Below are 22,964 nucleotides of genomic sequence, written 5' to 3'. Positions count from 1 at the left end.
ATTGGCTCATCATACTGAGTGATCATGAGAACATTTTTATTTTATGGTGATAGATCAGATTTTAGTGTAAAATATAATACATATATACAAGATGATGAACCTATGTGCATACCAGATTACAGGTTTGGGCATAATATTCAGTTAGTTAAACACAGTCTTTAACTTTAGTGAATCTAAATCTTTATGTGCCAGAGTATATGCCTAGCACATTTTAGACAATCAGTACTTCTGTGGAAGAAATGGCTGTTTTATAATGTCAGTATTAATTAATAGTCTAGAGAAGAGAGGCAAATTTCAAATTCATACTAGCTGGAAATACCAGAGCATGTATAACAAGAATGTCAAATGAATGTTGTTTTGTTTACTTCGTTTTATATTACTTGAAGATCAGTTAATAAAAATACATTGTGTGTATTTGTATATTTTCTGTAGTGCTCAGCTTCTTGTGGCAGAGGTACAAAGTACCGGGAGGTCCTTTGCATTGATCAATTCCAAAGAAAAGTAGAAGAAAAATATTGCAGTCATCTACAGAAGCCTCGAACTCACAAAGCCTGTAGATCAGGACGATGCCCTTCATGGAAAGCCAATAGATGGAAGGAGGTATGTGGCATTTTACAAATGTCACATGTTGTCATCTATCTATCATCTGTCTGTCTGTCTATCTAGCTAGCTACCTTTTCTTTATCTATCTAATCTCTATCATCTATTCCATCTATTTGTCATCTATCAATCAATCATCTATCTGTTATCTATCTATCTATCTGACATCTCTATCTGTCATATCTATCATCTTCTCTCTCTCTCTCTGTTCCATCTATCTACCTGTCATCTGTCTTCATTCCTTCTTTCCTTCATTCCTCTATACATCATCTACACATATTTGTATTTACATTTTAAAAATATGAATTTAGTATTTGTAATAACTTTGAGAGTTATAGTGTCTTTTATTATAGAATTTTCTGCACTGTGCTCAATACTACATAGTATTGTTGCATTTGCTTAATTCTATTGGTAAAACAAATTAGTTACTTGATTTTATCTTGAGGTTATATATTTACAGGAAACTCTGTTAGTGAACATGAGGCTCATGATATCATCTTGGTTATCTAACAACAAAATATATCCAGTGACGTATTAATAATGGCATCCTGGAGAAAGAAACAGTAAACTGCATGCAGAACAAGTGAGGTGTGAGATCTAGGTAACTTTGGATGCGCTAAAAAATTAATCAAATGAGGTCCAAACTGAAAATTCAATTTTGAAAGAAAAGTGGGTGTATGCCTCAGAATGTTAAGAGACAAGACTTCCAAACCTACCTACTTTTTGGTGGACAGTTGGTTTTGAGTGGTACCATATCATCTCATTGATACTGAGGAAAACCAAAACAAAACAAAAACCCTCTAGTTTCATCATAGAACAGGCAGCTTCTACAAAGGGTTATTGTACTGGGAGCTTGGTGATATTTGACTGATCTCTGAAGTAAAAAGAGTAGAATGAGATCCTTCTATTATCTTTCTAAATTGTCTATTAGGTTGGTCCTGATCAAGGGAGATCAGAAATCAGGAAATTTTTCTCCTAGGGATAGACACTGTCCATGTGAATGACACTCAGTATTATAGTCCGGACCTGACACATTGAGGACTCTGCTTAATGTGGGGTTAACAAGCAAAGCTGGAATTCCCCAAACACACACACACACACACACACACACACACACAAAGGTCTTCTTGTTTCTTGGACATTCTGTGTGTTCAGGGGTGGTGAGTTCATATGTTCGTTTTAATGTTTCAAGTATTTAATTTGCTACTAAAGCCACACATCTGGAAAGAATGCACAAGTGGTCTTATATTTCAATGTTTGTCATTGTTTAGCAGCAGTAATTAACATGCATTACTAAACACTTACATTAGGAATATTATCAGATAACAAATGAAACTTACTTCTTTAAAAGTCATTGGAACAATCTGACCAGCTGTTTTCCAAATGAGTCTTTGTAGCTGAGGCATCATGCAAGGTGGCAATAAAATTGAACTTATTTTATAATAATTATATTCAAGCCATGCTGCAACTTATGCCATTGGAACAGAGAAGCAACCAGTGATTATCTTGTAAGTCCCTCTGAAAGTCAACATGTGTAGAACACATTGCCATTTGTAGTGCAAGGACAGCCTGAAATTTTTGGCTTTATGAGAGTACTTTTATAGAATAAATCAAACAGTAAGAGCCACACAAGTGGCCATTTGTTTCTGGCAGAGACTTGGGGACTGTGTGGGTGAATGTAGCTAACTTCTATGACGAGGAGAAACAATTCTTTTTAAAAGGCAGACTCTGTACAGAGTATCTGTGTCTTTCTTGATCTTAACATTCATCCCTCCCTCTGAAGCCCTGGAAACACATTCCTTTAGGGGAGCTCGCATCACTTCATTTTTAGTAGTAAGCCAAGCCAACTTGTTGGAAAGGATGAGGTATTTGCTTTTGCGGGACAGACGATCAAAGGCCAGAAAAGATCCCCTGTGATACAATCATGAACAGATGCAGAAGATTTTTGGGAACCACAGGAATGTTGGTGATCAAGAAGAGCAAACTGTTGTCCTACTTCACAGCCCCACCCCCTTGGTCCTACCTGAGCTCAACTTGAGAGTTGTCTACTGTGTATTGGAAATACCTGTGGATTTGGTTATTCAGTGTCTTTTCAGCATTTTGCCCTCTTTGGGAGAGGTGGAGAGGTGTACTCTTATCCTCCATGTTTAACAATCCAACAATGTGACAACTGTAATCAATGAAGAGATGACAAGTCCTTTTGTAACTAAATCACCATGTTCAAAACACTGTATTTTGTTGACATAAACAAAACTATTTGTTTGGTAGAACCTCTTGCTTAAAAGTGATTTTTTTCTAAACTAAATTTTTCAAGGAATCCCTTTCAAGGTTACAGTGTGGATCTTATGCAAATAAAATTTATGTTTCTCAGATTGTCTGTAAGATTTTCAGAACTATAAAACCAGACTATTTTATAAGCTAGTCATTTTGTAAGAGGTTCAGATGAGCGAAACTGCATCTAGGCAGGTCCACCTAGTATTATCCATGCTGCAAAGCATATATTGTTATACCCATACCAAGAGCCAGTTAACATTTTGGCAAACACATTTAATGAGTTGGGAAAACTCAGTAACATATACATAGCATGCAGGTCAGAGTAAGCTGGAGAAATATGCATGGTATTCAGAAGTGAGAAGACAGAATGTATCTTTGATGTCGGTGGTTGCCACTTAACAATGCAAGCCATGGAGTCAGACTTGGCAGCCACTCAAGTGAAAAGCTGCTATGGTTTGTGAGAGTGATCTGAGACACTGGGTAAGTCCAGATCTTAGCATTTATGGGATTTAATTTTTTTATTATAAAACATATCATGCAGTAGAAAAGAGGAGGTTAGATCATCTGGGGTGCCTGCAAAAATAGAGAGCTTAAAAAATGTTTTCATATTTTTTTCTTATCTCTTTTGAGAATGCCAGTGAGTCTTCAAATGTTATTACCCTATGTAACCTCCAATCTTGAATAATGGGACACAGACAATCAAAATCACAATTAATAAATATCTTTCAACCTTTTCCATGTTGTGCTAATGTTGGCTCACAGCTCTCAGTATCTGCTATTTAGATATGATTGGATTTGGGAACACCTGACATCCCAGGGCTGAAGACTTGCAGAGTCTCCATTCCTACCAGGCAAGTCAGTGAGGTCTCAACAGAGAGAACAAAGCTTCAATTATCCTTCATCATGCCAAGAGTGTGTGTTAAAATTCTGCCCCCTCTAAGCAATGCTATTGGAAGGACTTTGGGAAGTGAGTCTTGAGGGTGGAGTCCATGCAATTGATGTTATCTTGCATGTGAAGGGGGTCTTAGAGAGCAAGGATAGAAAGATGACCATCTATCTATAAGGCAGGAAGCATCTCCTCACCAGACATAAAATATTCTGGTGCTTTTGTTTTGAACTTTCTACCTGTGAGGTATAAATGTCTGTGACTTTTGAGCCACCCATAGACGTATATGAACAGCGACTCAAACAGATGAGGAGGGAAAATTGCAAGTGATAGTAATAATGCTGCAACAAGTATCAAAGTGACAGTGTGGAGTTTGGAACTGGGTATCAGCATAGGGCAGGGGATCCTGAAGACATGTGGAGAAAAGGCTTGCACTGCTGTGGGAGGGAGGGGTAAGGGCGGTCTGGGGAGCGCTGGAAGAATAGCAGAGCTGATGTGAGAGCTCTAGTCTTAGGGAATCTTGGAGTGACTGGAAGAAGTGTTCATAGAAATACGGACAGGAACAAATGTTCATTAATAGTGCTAACAAAACTGAAGACTGAAGACCAAGACAAGGTTGCCTAAGTTTATCATTTATGCAAGCTTCTCCAGAATGTGGCTCATAGAAATAAAGTCAAGACTCAACAGCTTAGCAACTATTTGAACACCCAACAGGTTCAAATTGTAGCAGATGTTGCACATAAAATATGACTATAGCAAAAGTCTTAGACATTATTGTTTGGTGGGGAATAACGGGCATAGTACTAGAATTTAGAACAGTGTGGTAGCCCTGTGTGGTGATATTTATAGACATTAAGTATATTTAACTCAGGAAAGGGTAACCACACTAGGATGCCATCTAGCATAGCCTGATTCAGTTGACAATTTCCAGAAAACTTAAAGTACTTTGTGAATAGCAGGGTTTTTTCTTTTAAGTCTATGTATTTATATAGAATCTCTAGATAAGACTATGGTAAGCACACTCATGGATTTTTCTATCTAATGTATGATTTGGTATCAGGACAGGTTTACAACAAGTAAGAAACTGTGCAATGCTCTCTTTTGCTATCAATAATGTGATTTGGTACTTGCTAGCTACATTGTTCAGATCCTCTGGGCTCCTTTGTAGTGCTCTGTGACCTGTGGGTCAGGACTGCAGTGGAGGGAAGTATACTGCAGACTGAGAGGCACCGGTCCAGTGGCTGAAGACATGTGTGATCCAGCTACCCGGCCTCAGGAACACCGCCAGTGCTGGCATCAGAGCTGCATGAAATACCAGTGGACAGTGGGAGCCTGGCTAGATGTGAGTGTTAACAAGGGCATGGCCTTCTTTTCTTTTTTCATTTTTAAAAACTTTATTACTATCATTTTGTATATGAATATGTGTGTGTCTGTGTGAGTGTATGTGTATGATGTAAGAATGTGTGAAAGTTGCTGTGTGTTTGTTGTGGCACATGAATGGGGGTAACAGGACCTTGTGTGAATTCTTAGAGTTGAACTCAAGTTGCCAGGCTTTTACATAAGTGCTTTATCTGCTGAGCTGTCCTTTTCTTCCATTCCCTTCCCTTCCCTTCCCTTCCCCTCCCCCTTCCTTTCCCCTTTCTCTCCCCCCTTCCCTTCCCCTCCCCTCCTCCCTTCCCCTCCCCTCTCCTTTCCTGTTCTGTCTTGTCTTCCCTTACCCCCTTACTTTGAGGCACAGGCTTCTGTAGTCCCTGTTGCCCTGGAACTCATGATCCTCCTGCCTCCCTTCTGGAGTTCTGACTTTGCAATTATGTACCTGTACACCCCTATCTTGACAAGCATGCTTGCAAGGATTTGTACATAGGAAACTATTACTGGTTTCTCATCGCACATCTAGTGTTCAACATCATGTAAGAAAAAGGAGACCTATCGTCCAGTGAAATGCACGAATGAACAAAATATACAAGTGAATGAAAGCTTCTGTGATTCTTTAACAAAACCTCTTTCAGTCAAGAAGTGCAGGAACCCTCTCTGCAAGTATGTGGTGGTGACAGGAGACTCTTCGCAGGTAAGGGTTCCTTAATGTCTTTCCCTTCTGCTATCATAAGATACCCTGGCATAAAAGATTAGACCTACACTTATCTGGGGGGGGGGTGGAAGATAAGGAATTTAGAATACTGTTGGGAATTAAGCTGTTTCAGGAAATTACATTATCCTCTGGGTTTATGATCTAACCAGTTAAAAGTAGTTGACTAGTTTACTAGTAGTTACTAGTTGACTAGTATCAGGACATGAATTCTTACTTAGTAAGTGGGTCCTAAGTACAATTAGACAACTGCTGATTACTCCCAAGATATGTGGCACTATCTGACCCTTGAGCATATCTTGTCATGCTGGTGATTATTATGGTTGTGGACTTGGCCTTCAGGATGGAACTTAATTGCTTCTCTACCTTAGCACCTTCCATACTATGAGATCTTGTCCTCATGAAGGAAGCTTCCAGGTCAATTCTAACGCAATCCCCCCAAGTTGTATGGTATCTTTAGCAATAGGGTCTCACATTCAAGTTCCGGGAGTTAACCTAGGGCAATGGCAATGGCCTGAAATATTTGGGGAGAGGTCTCTTGGACTCCCCAACCGACAACTAGAAGGTAGGTTTCCCATGCTTGGTAATTTCTTGATACACATTTAAAATTTTATTAGTCTTTTTGCTATTATGGTTCTGTGGGTTTTAGGGTTCACATCTATAAAATCACTGCCTAGTTTGGGCCAGAAGGATGTACACTTATATTTTCTTCTAAGTCTTATCATTTTAGTACATGATACATTTTGACTATTTTCATTAGTGATATGAAGTCATTTCCCACATCTACAAAATTGCACATGGCTGCCCTACAAACCCAATAGAACTTGAGGAAGAGGACATTATCCCCCATTGAGTATACTTGGCATCTTTTTTGAGACACAGAGTTGTTATTGACAAAATTCCAGCCAACTTTCACAGGAATTTGGCAAGCTGCTCCTAAGACTCATATCAAAATGTAAGGGACAATCTTGTGAAAGACAGAACATGCAAGTTTCTTATGTCATTCTGACATAAGAATAGAAACTGGGCTCCTCTGATGAAAAGTCTAGGTTGGATCTTGATGTGTCGTGTTTCCTGGCATGACTCTGAGTAAGCCGCCTCAGTGTCTCCTCAGCTTGGCTTCCCCACCATGAATGAAGCTGGTTAAGCAGGTTGAAGTAGAAATAATATGCATGAAGTATATTAGGCAGCTGACAGATCTTAGGCTTTGGGCAAGTTTCAGGACTCCCTATTTCCTTACCAGTGTGCAGGTAACTGTGGGTTCACACACCCACAGAAGATTACATATTGCACCAGGATCCAGTCCTCTAAGAAGCATGCACTCCATCAGCTGCAGCCTGTAGACTATGAAGAGTGCCCTGTGACACCTTTTCCTCATGTGTACAAATGCGATATTGGAAGCTGTTTGCATGTAGCCACTTGGAAAGTGGGGAAATGGAGCAAGGTCAGTCCAGATCTCTGCATTTAAGGCCCTTTGCATAAGGCATTTCAGAGGTGGGATGCCTGGTAATCTGCATTTTAAGTATATCTAAGTCATTTTCTACTCCATTGTCTAAAAGTAATCTTACTGGTTATTTGTATAAATGTCTTATCCTTTCTGTGCTTATTCTAACTTGTTGTCCTTGGAGAACATGTACAGTGACTTGAACTTTATGCAGGTACTTCAGAAATATCAGCTAAACAAAGAAGCTTTCTCTAATAAATCTATAATAAATATTATTTATACCACATCCTATTTATTAACTTACTTAATGGAAATACAGTGACATTACTTTGTAATTTCATCATAAGGAAAACCTCTAGGTAGCTGTAATAAATAAGATTAATGTTTATTATTTGTAGTATGCTATGTATATATAAGCAGTTTTAATAAACCTCATCAATTTATGAATGCTTGTAGATTACTAATAATACACTGTACAAAATGAATGACAAGAAGCCAGTATCTGAGAAACAACAGCTGCAGGCTCATACTGAAGGATTTTTTTCTCTAATGTCTATCCTTCCCCAGAATATTTTTGCATCACCCATAGTTCTAACCATTACTGACCCCCACTTTGTTCTAAAAGAGCCTAGTCTTGGAGAAGGCGGTATGGATTTCCTGGCCTTATTACTTGTTATATATTCTCCCTCAAACTTTACTGTGTTGACAGTGCTCAGTAACTTGTGGAAATGGGATAATGGAGAGAAGAGTAGAATGCAGGACTGAGAACGGTTGGCCCAGTGACTTATGCTTAAAGCGTTTAAAGCCAGATGCTCAAAAGAAATGTTATGCCAATGACTGTAAGTAATAGATTCCAAAATCTACCCAGCATCCAGTGTCCCTAAGTTTTAGTTCAAATGTGAAACTAGATATATTCAGTTGTCATACTCTGCAACACAGTATCAGACCTTCAGAGTACAGCAATGATTCTGATGGTCAAATCCATGTTGTCTGGGATTTGTTCAGTGTTGATGTGTGGCATTAATTTGTCCTTGAAGGTAAATTATTTACCACCTGCAAAGAAATTCAAGTTACAAACAACGTTACCAAAGATGGTGATTACGACCTTAACATCAGGGGAAGAATAGTGAAGGTATTATGAAAGCCATTTCCAATTGATTTTAACTTTGATCCTGTCTTTGGAAAGTGTTTTCTAGATATTTGTGTATTTCCCCTTAGATCCATTGCTCAGGCATGCAACTGGAGAACCCTAAAGAATATTTACCACTGGTCAAAGGTGAAGACAACTTTTCTGAAATATATGGCCTTAGGTATGAGTTGCTCTGCTCTATCTGTGCACTTTTAGGGCCCACAGCCTTTGGCATGACATTGGAATTGCTCACATATGGGACAGGCAATTGAGAAAGAAATGAACACATTAGGATCTTAGCCATTGTATTAGCCTATAATCACAAAGAGAGTGTGAGACAATACAGAAGGGATAGGTTTAAGATCTTGTCAATTTTCCTAGAAATCCAATTGATCCAAGCAATAAAATTTGAGAAAATTGTATCTCCATTTTTCTGTAGAAATATTCCTTGAATTTCTCACTAAGAATTTTGAATGCTAGTTGTCTTTGTTGGGGTTTCTATTGCTGTGAAGGGACACAATGAACAAGATAACTATTGTAGGAAAAGGGGCGTGCTTGCGGTTTCAGAGGTTCTATTCATTATCATCATGGTGGGGAGCATGGTGGGATGGCTGAGAGTCCTACATCTTGCAGGCAACAGGAAGTTGACTGAGACATGGGTGGTATCCTGAACATAGAAAGCCTCAAATCCCACCCCCACCGTGATATACTTCCTCCAATAAGGCCATATCCACTGTAACAAAGCCAAACCTCTTAGTAGTGCCATTACCTAAAAGATAATGGGGGTCAATTACATTGAAACTGCCACATTAGTCCTGGTGAATCCTGCTTCTTTCTCAGTTAGTGTGTTGTCACCATGGTGTGGAAGAACTTCTTTCTTCTGTTTTACCTCTTTCTCTCCCCCCGTCTCTCTCTCTCTCTCTCTCTCTCTCTGTGTGTGTGTGTGTGTGTGTGTGTGTGTGTGTGTGTGTGTGTGTGTGTGTGTGTGTGTGTGTGTGTGTGTGTGTGTGTGTGTTGCTATGGCTGTCTTAGAATGTGCTCTGTAGACAAGGCTGGCCTCAAAGTCAGAGATCCACCTCCTCAGCTGGGATTAAAAGTATACACCACCACTTCCCAGCTCTTGTTCATGTCTTCTAAATTCATAATTTACCACTCTGGTGTCTAACAAATGTATCAAGTAATAAAATGTCCCAATGTTGTTACAGACTTCAAAATCCCTATGAATGCCCCTTCAATGGAAGCAGGAGGCAAGACTGTGCTTGTAAAAATGACTACCTGCCTGCTGGATACACTGCTTTCAGCAAAGTGAGAGTTGATCTCACTTCCATGCAAATCAAAAGTAAGTGCTGGTTCTCCTTGGAAAACAAAAGGTCTTCATTTGTTAAGCAAAAGTCCAGCCATATACTGGTATATATGACAGGATATCATGAAGAACCTGGCATTATACAGAATGGCTTCCTTTACAATTATTAGATATGTACATTCCCTATAATGACGTGAAATATGGGGACCTTTGTTACAAATGTTGTATAATGACAGTAATAAGATAATTCCCTCAAATAAGACTTACTTAAATGATACATTAAAAAAACCCAACCATATTAAGTTGAAATAAATTAATAACTTCAATATAAGTGTAAGTTTTTTGGTAAGATTTAAAGCAATAACATTAATTCCAGATTATAAACTATTGAGTACTATATTTTCCCATGTCATATTATTTTATTAAACAACCCTGTATCAGATAAAACAGATATTACATCAAATTGTCACAGATGATATAATTAAGTTTCTTCTATGAAAGTAGCTTGTCCTGGCTTATAGTTAGCTAAGCACCACTGAGGAGGAATGAAGGCCTGTTCAGAGAACTCAGGTTGGAGAACATTCCATATTTCTAGAAATTAACTGGTAATTCACTCAAGTGGCAGGACTATGGACTCTGCAATATGCTGGCCATGGTGCATCTTCATGCTGAGAGTTATATCTCAGCATGAAGAAGCAAAGACTGTCCTTCCACCACCAGAGGCCCTTTTTCCATCCTCATTGAAGCCAGCACTGTATACAGTGCACAGAGACATAATTTGCATGAATGTACAGTATCAAAATTATGGCCCAGTGTAACTTTATGTTGTTATATCATTTACTGAAACTGATTTTACTGCAGTGTTTTAGTCCATCTTTATAACTCCTGATAAACCTAAGGCAAATTGCTTTATAAAGAAAGACCAATTAGCACAGCACAGGCCTTTGGTGGTGGGATTGCATGTGTGTATATGATAATGTGGTTTCTGTCTTTGGGTACCCATCTCCATCATTTGGGCTCTACCCTGGTTACCAAATCTATACAATCCTTTCCCAAAGGCCCCACCTTAAAACAAAGACTCTTCTATATGAAAGAACAAAATTAGCACTTACATTGTCTTTATGGTTTACAATAAAGATGTGTTATTTTGCGGGAGCATTGTGTATGTGCCTGAGGAGGCCAGAAGTGGGTGTCAGATACTCTGCAGCTGGAGTTGCAGGTAGTTGTCAGCCACCTGGCATGGTGCTGGGAACATAACTCAATTCTTCAAGGACAACAGGTGTCTTAAGTGCTGAACCACCTCTTCAGCCTCCTTGTATTTGCTTTGTTTTGCTCTCTGAAACACTATAGTTGAACTGTGTTTCTACCCACTTAATTGACACATGATGCTGTGCATTAAACTTCTGCATGAGTTAGGGAGGATGGGGCATGTTTGTGGTGTTGAGGCAGCTTTGTATTGAGGCAGGTATGAGCACAGACTCTGGAGTCCTCTTGTGTGTGAATGCTTTGTTTCCATTACTACATAGCCCCAGGTATCTCTTTAAACTGTTTCCTTTCTATTCTCTTTGCCTTGTCTATGAAGGTTAAAAAGATGATACTTTTAATATGTAAACTTAATGTCTTGGTGTAATAAATGTTCCTGTCTAAATGTTGGTTATTAATTTAAAATGTGGATGATGTCAGTTAGTTAGCATCACTATGTATATTAGGTACACTCAGTAACTTATTTATTGGTAATTGGGTACTGTGTTTCACTAATTTATCAACCTAAATTCTCATGCTGCCAGTCATTTGCCTGAGCCCTAAGCATGCAATATCAAATGTATACATGTTTAACTCCTTTCTCAAACTCTTGTGCTACACACACACACACACACACACACACACACACACACACACTATACCTATACTACAAAACTGAATGTGACAAGTGATTCATAGTCCTGACTGGTCTCACTTCAAATGCATGACTGCTAAGCTTTACATGGATGCTTGTCACTACCAAACAAACCTACTGTATGTATCTAGTGCATTCCTCTTCTGCTTCCTAGTATTCAAATCATGCTTTCTTTTCCGGTTTTAGATTTCTGATATGTTAACATCTTCAGTTTTCCACTTCACTAATGGCGACCTTGACCTTGCTCCCTCATTTACCAGGAAAAATAAACAGTACAACCCAAAGGGAATTTCCTGAGTTCCTACAGCTGCACTACCCATGCATTGCCCCTTCGATCATTTATTGTTGTCCCTGCTCTTAGTGACAGCAAATCTCTTTAGTTGTCTTATAGATATGACTCAAGGATGTTATTCCAGCAACTCTCGTTTTCTCTTCTATACCAGCAACTCTTTGTTGGACCATTTACATGAGCCATGTAATACGCTGTTAGTGCTTCCATTGTATTTAAGAACTGACTGTATGTACCCTCTGGTCACTTTCTTTCTAACTTCCCTTCATTCCTCCTTCCCTTCCCTCCCTCCCTCTTCTTTCCTTCCTTCCTTATTCTCTTTCTTCTTCTCCACCCCCATCTCCTTTTTTGAGACAGGGTCTATCTATGTAGCTCTGGTGGATCCTGCTTTGTAGATCAGGCTGTCCTCAAATGCAGAAATCTGCCTGCCTTTGTCTGAGTGCACCACCATGTTCAGTTCTTCTGCGTTTCCTGATAGTAACATGTCTTAAATGAGACACTATCCTCTCTCTGTCTCTCTCTGTGTCTCTCTATGTCTGTCTCACTCTCTGTGTCTCTGTCTCTCTCTGTGTTATTTTTCCTTTCCTATTCTATCCTGAATTTACTCCAAGTTGCTTATTGTCCCGTTCATCTAACATTGCCCTTATCAAAGTTATCAGTGGCCTCCTCTCCTCTAAACCTGGTAATGAATTCATTGTATTTAGCTGACATGGTTCAGCTTACAGCTTTCAGTAAGAGTCAGTATTATTCACAGCAGGACAGCTGAGGGGGTCTGGGGCCATGTCCTTTGGATAAGAGGGGAGGACTAGTGTGAATAGTTGAATTTGTGTTATAACCTCTAGGAACCACAGGAGTGAAATAATAAGCAATAAGAAAAGACATGGGTACTGGAGAACAAATTGTAGCCATAGCAACAACTAGGAATTGATTGTAATAATTCAGGTAAAACAATAAGAGTAAAAATTAGTGTAATGAGTGAGTGAAGAGAAACAGATAAATGCATTTTAGTTTGGACACATATAGTTAAGACATACCCAAGGAATGATGCCCAGTAATAGTCTGGGTGATACAGACTATGTACACACTATTGGTTATCACTATGACATGGGTGTTATTGACTGCTTATGCTGTTGGAGGAGATTAAAAAAAAACAGTTTGAAACTTGTGTCTGTGTTCTTCACCAGCCTAGTCTATAGTGCCTCAAAGGAGCAGTGGAATGGGGTTGCATGTTTAACAGATACCTATCCTGGAATGACTCTAATTTATACTGGTTGTGATTTCCCTGCCATGTGTAAGCTCACTACCATGACCATGTTGACTGAGGCTTGGTTGGTCCATACAATTCCTCTGAGGAACTATGAAAGGTCTGAGCATTTTTGTAACTGTCTTTAGAGATAAGATGTTTGCCTAAATGCTACTTTGGGGACCTCTCTCCGAAGGATCCCTGTCATCACAGGGTGTGAAGTAATTTGCCAGTGATTTGAATCCACTCAGTGGAGCTGATACATTGTTGGGATGTTGTGTAAGTGACCAGTACAGGCATGAGTGGTTGCAAGAGCTGAGTTTGAGGAGTCTGTCTAGTGAGTCTTGTTTTGGTACTTTGTGTAGACTCCCCACTGATACTGCCAATCAGGACATTTTGCTAACAATGTCAGCAAATGGAAGGAGAGAAGAATTGCACGGGTGAATTGGGATAGACACAGTGCACATGCATTCACACTGCTTTGCCATGATGGGTCTACCTTTGAAGAGATTTTTTGTTTTTCTCTGATTTTCTTCTTGAGCTCCCTTCATCTATTTCAGAGACTTGCTGTGGTGTGAAATGTTAATGAGCATGTATTATTTTTCCAAGTTTTTCTTTAGTTCCAGATGTGGTGTGTGATTTTTTTTTTTAGGACAATTTAGGTCATGCATACTTTTGTGTTAAATAAAATGTATCGATTTGGTGCAGTCCTCTATCACATGCTATAGCACTGATATTTTGTTAAAATTTTAACTAATCATAAAAGTATATTTAAGATACTATGCAAACTGCCTATTTGAAAAATAAAGAAGACATTGCTGTTTCCATGGTAACAAGTTGTGTTTATTTATTTATTTATTTTACAGCTACAGATCTTCTTTTTTCCAAGACACTGTTTGGAAAGGCAGTCCCATTTGCCACAGCTGGAGACTGCTACAGTGCTGCCAGATGCCCACAGGTGCCTCACATGTATTTAATTACCTTTCTTTTACAGAATGAAAAAGTTAATATTTCTCTTCATTAATTTTCATGGCCAGAATATTGCATGAAACATCAAACTAGATGAGCAAAGCTTTCTGTATGAACTCATTTTAAAAATTATAAATCACCTAAAGGAAAAACACTTTTGCCAGTATTTAAGTTCATTTCAAAGATTCCACTGGAAGACCTTCCACTTGTTCAGATCTCATTTCTCCTTCCATGACACCTCATCATTTTAGTCTTTCAACCTAGTCCTTGGAAATGAATAGGTATGCATGGAAAGGTAAATAAATGAATCATAAGCATGTGCTATTTATTTGCCAGAGGTGACATTAGTTCTTTCGGTGTGTGTTTCTCAAAGGTCCCTGCATGAAGCCTTGATTTCCAGGGTGGTGGTACTTGGAGGTGCTATAGACTCTTGGAAAGTGGAAAGGTACCCAAGAGAGCACTGTGGAACCCTTCTGGTCCATTCTCTATGCGTTTCCTGGACTGTGATGCAAGGCTTAATTTATACACATGTCTATGGCCATTTGCCACTTTTGCCAGAAGTATGAGCAAATAGGACCACCCAGTCTTATACTTGAACCTCCATGTATATGCATTTAGGGCTAGTTACTTGAGATTGGGTAACCTATGTGAGGACTTGTCTCAGGATGGGTTGTTAATAGTCTATAGCTCTTCATCTAGGTGGAGGCCTTGTGAGATCTACCCTATCCATGATGGTGTTGTCAATGCACAAGTCTCATTTAGAGGACTTCATGGGTGCATCTATAGAAGTCACTATCTCATAGGGGAATTTCTCTGGCTTTTACAGTTTTTCTGGGCCCCCCTCTTCCAAGATGTTCCCTGAATGTGTAGGGGTTGTGTTGTAGATGTGTCAGCTAAGGCATTCCACAGTCAGCTGTTCTCTGCATTTTGATCCATTTTGAGTTTCTATAATGGCCTCTGTCTGCTGTGAAAAGAAGATTCTTGGATAATGGGGGAGAGCCACACTTAGCTGTGGGTATTCTATTGCTTTTTCTGGTATATGAAGGTGAAAGGTTATCAATGTGAGATTTTCTTCTTTTTTATGCTTTTATAGCTATAAATTCTATTTTAAATATTTTTTGTATAAATTCTATTTTAAATATTTTTTGTTGTGTCTAAGGATTTTTGTGTGTTGTATACTATTTTTATTTAAAATAAAACATTTTCTATTATCATTGAGTAGTCATTAACTATTTAAAATAAGTTTAATTTCCAAATACTTGTGTATTTCCTAACGTTTCTTTTTATTTTTTTTTTAATCCTACTTTCATTCCACTGTGGCTAGAAAACACATCCCATATTATTCATAGTATTCATTCCTTTTAAATTTACTGAAGGTAGTTTTATGGTGTAACATGTGATTCATTCTGAAGAGTGTTCAGGACATGCTTTGAAAGGATGCAGATTCAGTTGAATGATTTGTTCTTGGGATTCAGGCTGCTGTATGTAGTATGGTCAATTCTTCTGTTTCCTTGCTGATCTGCTTCATGCTGGCTGTGGAATGCTAAGATGGTTTGAGTTAAACTGTGTTTTTAATTTGGTTTTGTTTCATGGGTTTTTTTTCTTTTAAGGTAAATTTTTGCTGTGCATAATTGAACATTTGTAACTGCCACAAAGTCCTGATAGGTTTTCCTTCCATAATCATAAAACATGCCCCTTCCTCTGAAGTAACTCCATTCTGATTTAATGTTTACTTGTCTGATGCTAATGTAGATATTCCAGAGCATTTAGAGTTGCTACTTACCTAGTTTATGTATTTCCATGGATTTATATTCAGCTTATGTTCTTGGAGATTAAGGGGCTTTCTTATAGATTTTGGATGGTCTTTGCCTTTTAATTGGACTTTTTTATATATATTATCTATTTCATTTCTTTCATATACATTTTGTTCACACCCTGCTGTATTTGATTCTTTCTGTCTTATTGTATTTCTTTTCATCCAAGGAATGCTTTCTATTGTAACATTTAACTGTTTTAAAAATTGCTACCTCTCTGCCCACCTATTTAGATACTGAACCAGAATCTTCCTGAGTTCTCCTGCTGCCTTATGGTTCTCTTTGTTTCTGTCTCTCGGCATCCGCACTAAAGAGCATTTGGTGTGGGTCTCTTCATGTGTGCCCACCTTCTTGGATGTGTAAACTGCTATATATCCCCAAATTGGGAAATTGTTTGTGGGGAGCAGCCTGAATTGTCTTTATGGCATCCTCTTGCCCAGCTCTTCATCTAGCACTCCATCACCTCTGGCCAGTCAGCCTCCAGTGATACTGCTCTCACCCCTCATGCTCTTCCAACTGCTGGATGCTAGCTAGCTCTGGCCTTTTGGCACCATCAATCAATCACTCCATGATCAGATCCAGATACAGTATGTTCTTTGAATCAGGTATTCTTATAGGTCAGGAAAAACTCCCAGAGGGGTCTTGCTCAGCCATCGCTTTCCCCGGGGTTGAACTTAACCTTCCCTTCTATTTACTTGTTGCTCTTATTCTGACTGTTTATCCCCTCCTTGCACATCACTAAAAGTCCCACTTACAATGTCACCTTTAAGCTTGAACCTTGCCATATTATAGCATAGATAATCTCTATCCAGGAAAGACCAAGTAATTTCCTGCTTTTATAACCCGATTATGCTCTGAGAATAGCATTTGTCCCTATACAGTGCATCTGAGGGCTAGCAGTAGCCTATTCCTCAGATTAACTGTTGTGGATATGGCGTCATTCAGAGATCAGTCTGACTCAAATTTTGGTTTCTAGTAAATTAGAAGAACATTATTAAAAAGAGATGTTTAAATGGTGTTCATACGTCATAATTTCCAGAAGTTATTGTTAGACAGAGTGTCCACAGGTTCGTCAACCTGCAATTCTGTAAGAACATTTTGTGTTGGTTTTATACACACACACACACACACACCATATACGCGAGTGCACATATGAGTGCATGTTAGTGCATGAACACAGTATGTGTGTGAATGAAGTATATTTGTGATATATATTCACACATGTGTATATGTAATCATGCATGGGTCAGAGAGGAATGTCCTGCTCTGTCACTCTCTGCCTTATCCCTTGTAATGATCTCTCTTAGGAAGCCAGAGTCAGGTTGGCAGCCAGCAACCCTAAATTGTCTCTGTCTCCTGCTGTGCTGCCATTACAAGCGGCTTGACCCACACTTGGCTTTTGACATGGGTGCTGGGGTCCAAACTTGGTTTCCCATGCTTCTGAAGCAGACACATTTACCTGTTGAGCCATGTCTCCATGTTGTTGGAAGCAGACACTATGCAGAAGACTCCTGTGTTCTCAGTCAATGAGGCTGGTTAGGTCTACTTATGTGGTGATCAATGGCTACTTCTCAGAATGGACTCCTTTCAAATCTCTCTCCAGAACTTTCCTTCTACTTTGAGATCCCCTCCCTTTCACATGCCTTGTCTATCTATTCTGACACAGCCTCTGAAGGGATGTATGACCGAAAACATTTTAACACTCTAAATAATGTTCACCATGATGCATGGGTTCCTTTGATTAATGACATTTTCGTTTGGACCCTCTCCCATTGAGATTAATTCTCTAGCAGCCAATCCATGTCAGGGTGGATGAATTTTCTCCAACAACATTTCTACTTTAAACTTTGCCATTTGGTTCTCTATTTGGTACCATGAGATATGTGAACAGTTTAGTGGTAATAGGTCTTCCAAATATTGCTATTCAGAAAGATTGCCATATTATGGAAATCAGGTCCTCATCATTCCATGTTGATTTAAGTATGTCCAGTGAGAGATACCAGCAAAATTCAAAAGCCATTGTTATTCAAGTCAATCACATAATTATCAAGTAGAATCAAAGTCTGTCTTACCTCCTGGGTGAGCTCTCCGTGTCTGTCTCCTAACAGACAATTATCATAAACAAGACATCTCTTGATAAGCATGGAATGTGAGTAAGATATTTTTAGACAGTCAGAGTTTTAAATGATAAGGTATTTTTTTTCTTACCTCACAAATATCTTAAGGAAATTATGTAGCTGTAAAGTATATAATCTTCTTTGGACAGATAGATAGATACTCCATGTCAACCCATCTCTCAGAGCCTTAAAATAGTCAATGGAGAAACATCAGTAAGGTGTTTTTCTGCCATCAGGGTGCTATGGGCCCTCATGTGGTTCTGAACATTTCTGGAATTCAGAACTTCGTGCCAAGATTAGATGGTGTTAGGGCACAGACGGATGCTTTGAAAGGAGCTGTGCCATCCATAGTCAGTCTGCATATGTCTGCCCCAGGCTAATGTTACCACAAATACAAACTGCTCAGTATTTCTGGAGATGCTCTGTCAAATGCATAAAACAGATTCTGTGTTAAGTTCCATGGCATTTGCATGAATACCTTCCAGATGCTTGATGTCACAGAGAACTTCTTCTGTTGTTTGGGATTCATCAAAACCACATCCTCCATGTTTGCATGTGACCGGGTACCCCTGGATACAAAGGCTAAAAAGAGCACAAACACATATGGTGTTCTTTAGAGAAAATAAACTTTACCACATTGAACGTGAGATGGAGTTTGGGAGTGTTATGTGACTCGGGAATACATATGTCAAATAGGAGGTAGATGCTCCTAAAAAGTCCAGTCTGGACTTTGTTCTCTGTCTCATAATTAATATTTGATTCCCAAAGAGTTGGAGAAATAATCACATTCCAGTAAAGTCAGTGGATCATGCCATTACCCATCCATGCTGGTTATTTCTAGGTGCTGGAAATCATGATTGACACACATACAGGTGTTTAAGAATGTTTTCATCTCTCTAGGCTAAGTCCCTGGGATTTTGTTGCAGATTCTACAGTGAACATTGAAAAGAGAGGCTGCACTATTTTGTTTTTCTACCAGCAAAGCCAAACACCCTTGATGCTTTGCACTCTTGCCAGCATTTGGTATTACCAAGTTTCTTTTCATTTGCTTGTTTCCTTGTGTCTATCACATAAGGGTGTTAAGTACCTTTCCTGGGCTCATTTGTCACTTGTGTGTTTTGTTTAATGACGTGAATGTCCATGTCTCTGCCTGTGTTTGACAATGAGTTTGTTTTCCTATTGGTGAATGTCAAGAGTCCTTTGCATACTCTGGATATACACAAAGGTCTTTTTATCAGAAATGCCATTTGCAAATATTACATTTTTCTTTGAACCATTATTTCTTTAAGTGTCTTTCAGAGTAAAAGTTTTCCTTTTTATTTTAGTGAAATCAGGTGTATTATTTTTTATGGATTGATGAGTTAAGAAAGCAAATACCAAATTACAAATATTTTTCTCCATTTTAAAATATTTTATTGTACATGTTAGTTTTGCTCTATATCTACCCTATGACTCATTTCCAATTAATTGTTACATAGAGCCTGGGATGGGAGGGTTCTGTATGCAGAGACCAAATCATTCTCACATTCAGTGGTGGGATGGCAGGGTTTTTTCCACTTTTAACACAGTGGTTCTCGACCTTTCCAATGCTACAACCTTTTAATATAGTTCCTCTATTGTGATGACCACACCCCCAACCATAAAATTGTCTTGGTTGCTACTTCATAACTGCAATTTTGCTACTGTTACAAATTGTAATGGAGATATCTGTCTTCTGAGGGTCTTGGGTGACCCCTGTGAAAGAGTCATCTGATCTACCCAAAGTGGTCTAGCATCACAGTTGTGGCAGCACCCTGGAACCTGAGCACTTCCGGCTCCTGTGCACTGAAGCAGTGGCACTCCCCTAGTGGTGCAACTGACATGGCACTAAATAGTCCGAAGAGCTAGAAACTCTGCCAACCCCATAACGACACAGCCAGGTGCTGAATAGATGTAGTGTCTCATGTTCTAGCTCTTGAGTATTTAATTGACTTGCATCCTTCAGACCCAACTTCCTTAGTGCCAACCCACCTAGAACAGACCTAGCCCAGTATCCAGGCACCCGAGTCTCTGCTGTGTAGAGTTCTCACTATTCTGTTGGCCTACCTCAGAGCCATATCATACCCATCCTCACTCCAACTCCTACCTGCTTTACCTACTTGGGCTACCACCATGTTTCACTTTTCTAAAGTCTAGAGTCCAGAATCACAAGTTTGTGGTGCCTTATTCCTTGGAACTTGAGCTGTCCCTGCACCTTTCTGGTCCTGATTCTTCCTTTCCTAGGTCCAAACCTTAGGGAGATGTACAATGTATTCTTCCTCAGAGCCATGTTAGGTTGCTGGGGTCAGAGGCATACCTTCACCTTGAGCCTGGGTATGTGCTACTTGTAAGTTTCTCAAAGAAATTAGTCTCAGTTTAGCCATGCATACCCTGACATGTGGAAAGTGAACCTATACCAGTGCCAGATGCCTGCACCTTCCCCCCAAATGTCCAGTTCCAAAGCATCAGTGAGAGCCTCAGCCTTGAATCTCACTGTCACAGCTGCCCAACACTGACAGAGGAATCCCCTCCTGTACTACAAAGACAGCAAGAGGTGCTCTCTAAAGACTTTACCTAAAAGTCTATGCAGCATTGAAACTGCCAAAGACCCTAACACCTGAGGCCTGCAGTCCTTGCTGATTTCTCCTTGCAGCTGAAAAGCCTTGCAGTCTATTCAGTGATTCTTAAGCATCCCCAGTCCTGGCCATTTTTTACATAACCCTTTGGTAAGTAGGTGAACAAAATAGACATACACACCAAACATTAAGTGATCATCAATCATGAGGAAACTCACGTTAAGACAATGATTTGATGTGCATACGATCTCACTATTAAAGATGAAAGTAAATATGTGTACTAATGAGATGGCTGTGCTCATCTCAATACATGAAGAATTGAATCTTGGCTGGACACATGGTACTACCAAAAGCACAGCATTATCATCGTGTCTCAGAATTGATCCATGTTTTGATTTTATAATGGTAAATGTCTTTAGTTTAAAATTATTTATTTATTTTTGTTGTGTATTTGCATGCTCATACATGCATGTGCCACAACGTAAGCATGGGGGGGTCAGAAGATCTACAGAGGATCAGGCTCAGGTCACTAGGTTTTACAGAATCACCTTTTCCTAGTGAGCCATCTCACTGGACCCATGCTGATACCCTGTTTTGTATACAGAGCACAAAATGGCAGAACTATATTGGAGCCATTTCAAAGCAGAAATGTGGCATTACACACACACACATACACACACACACTGCTATCACACCTAAATATGTAAACAGATATGCAGAAATAAAGACCAAAAGACATAACAGTAGAGGACCTCAATATTCTTCCAAAGATGGACAGATCAATTGGAAGAAAATAAAGAAATAATGGATTTTATTATTACTTTTACCAAATAACCTAACCAACATACTCAGAACTACCCATTCAAATGCAATATTACATGTATTTCTCTCATGTACACAGACTACTATTCTTCAGGATACACTATGTGATGGGTTACAAGGTGTCTTGATAAATTGATATGACAAATGTTGCCCTGAGCATCTCCACACTAGCCTCCCTCACCATGTCCTGCTCTAGCATCTTCCTCTGAGTAGAGAACCCATCAAGTTCAGGAAGTAATAAAGTTATAATGTCTGAGAAAGCACAAGGTCCCTTCATCATATAGATGGAGTATCAGGGTAACATACCCAGTAACTAACTCTTATGGCTACTGTTGCCATCATGAAGTCTCAAGGGTGTTATATGTATGTTTATGTGTTTACCTTTGTGTCATCATTATTTTAATACTTATAATGTAGTTCACTATTCATCTACTCAGAAACACTTTCTAATGCTGAGGCCCTGTTCTGGAAATACAACAATGCCATAGATAGCCCATAGTCTGTGTTTTTGTAATCAAGTGACTAACATAATAAATACTTGGAATTTACCTAAACTTTCTGTAATAGGAATTCTCTATTTACCATGCCTATATTTTATATTCATTTGAATGAATATTTATTTTAAAATAATAACTTCACAGTGACCAAAAATTAAAGTAAGTAAATGAAATTGATACGTGATTTTTTTAAAAAAAATTTGTCTTTGAAGACAGGGAATCTCTATGTAGTCCTGGCTGTCCTAGGATGCTTTATGTCCAGGCTGACCTCAAACTCACAGAGATTCACCTGGTCTCACCACACACTTGCAGGGATTAAAAGGGCATGCCATCATTCCTGGTTGATATTCTAAATCATAACAAGAATAGTATCTCATAAACACAGTTAAGTGAATTTTTTTATATTTATATTTTATGTTTAGTTTTTGCTTTCATGGTAAGAGAGTGTTTTAATTCTTACAATGTATTTACCAAGGTTTTATCTCATTCACACTTAAGATGTGAGAATATTGGACCACAGAACTGTTAAGGTATGATCCTAGAGTGCCTCATAGAGCTTGGGATTTCAGTGCTTGCTGAACACTGTCAGAAGGCCAAATTAGTGTGTATTCCAATTTCCGGTGTGTAAATCTTTACTATATAATCATTTAAATATGACATGGTATCATCTTGATCACTTAATTTCTCAATCAGCATATATTTGAAGGTTATTATTAACAAAGCTAATCTAAAATATTTTGACATAAAAATATTTCTCACATAACACGAACCTCTAGGGACCACACACCATAATGTGTAAGTGGTATACTGTTCCAGTCCACACTTCCTTCTGGGTTCTTAGAAAGGATGATCGTGTGGGGAAAATGCCATATTTAACACTTGTGTTGTCACTAAAGGAGTGGTATTTTTGCTACAGAAGGGAAAAAGGACCCAGAAAATACATCAAACAGATGTAGTGCCACAAAAACTATCAGGAAGTAATCAAAACTTGAAGCAAAAG

General features: G+C 38.9%; 1 protein-coding gene across 1 annotated transcript in view; it reads left to right on the top strand.

Moving 5' to 3' along the window:
* The window catches only part of Adamts20 (ADAM metallopeptidase with thrombospondin type 1 motif 20), a 132,045-nt gene that overhangs the window by 107,284 nt on the left and 1,797 nt on the right, over nucleotides 1-22,964 (top strand). The window contains exons 29-37 of the mRNA XM_051189727.1: nucleotides 433-600; nucleotides 4,929-5,102; nucleotides 5,658-5,828; nucleotides 7,090-7,290; nucleotides 8,000-8,129; nucleotides 8,328-8,422; nucleotides 8,509-8,600; nucleotides 9,625-9,758; nucleotides 14,018-14,109. Coding sequence (XP_051045684.1) covers nucleotides 433-600; nucleotides 4,929-5,102; nucleotides 5,658-5,828; nucleotides 7,090-7,290; nucleotides 8,000-8,129; nucleotides 8,328-8,422; nucleotides 8,509-8,600; nucleotides 9,625-9,758; nucleotides 14,018-14,109 — 1,257 coding nt within the window. The remainder of the gene's footprint in view (nucleotides 1-432; nucleotides 601-4,928; nucleotides 5,103-5,657; nucleotides 5,829-7,089; nucleotides 7,291-7,999; nucleotides 8,130-8,327; nucleotides 8,423-8,508; nucleotides 8,601-9,624; nucleotides 9,759-14,017; nucleotides 14,110-22,964) is intronic.

The sequence above is a fragment of the Phodopus roborovskii genome, unplaced genomic scaffold (genome assembly GCF_943737965.1).
Source record: "Phodopus roborovskii unplaced genomic scaffold, PHOROB, whole genome shotgun sequence".
Classification (NCBI taxonomy): domain Eukaryota; kingdom Metazoa; phylum Chordata; class Mammalia; order Rodentia; family Cricetidae; genus Phodopus; species Phodopus roborovskii.
The sequence above is the reverse complement of the archived record's forward strand: the minus strand, read 5'-3'. Positions and strand labels throughout refer to the sequence as shown.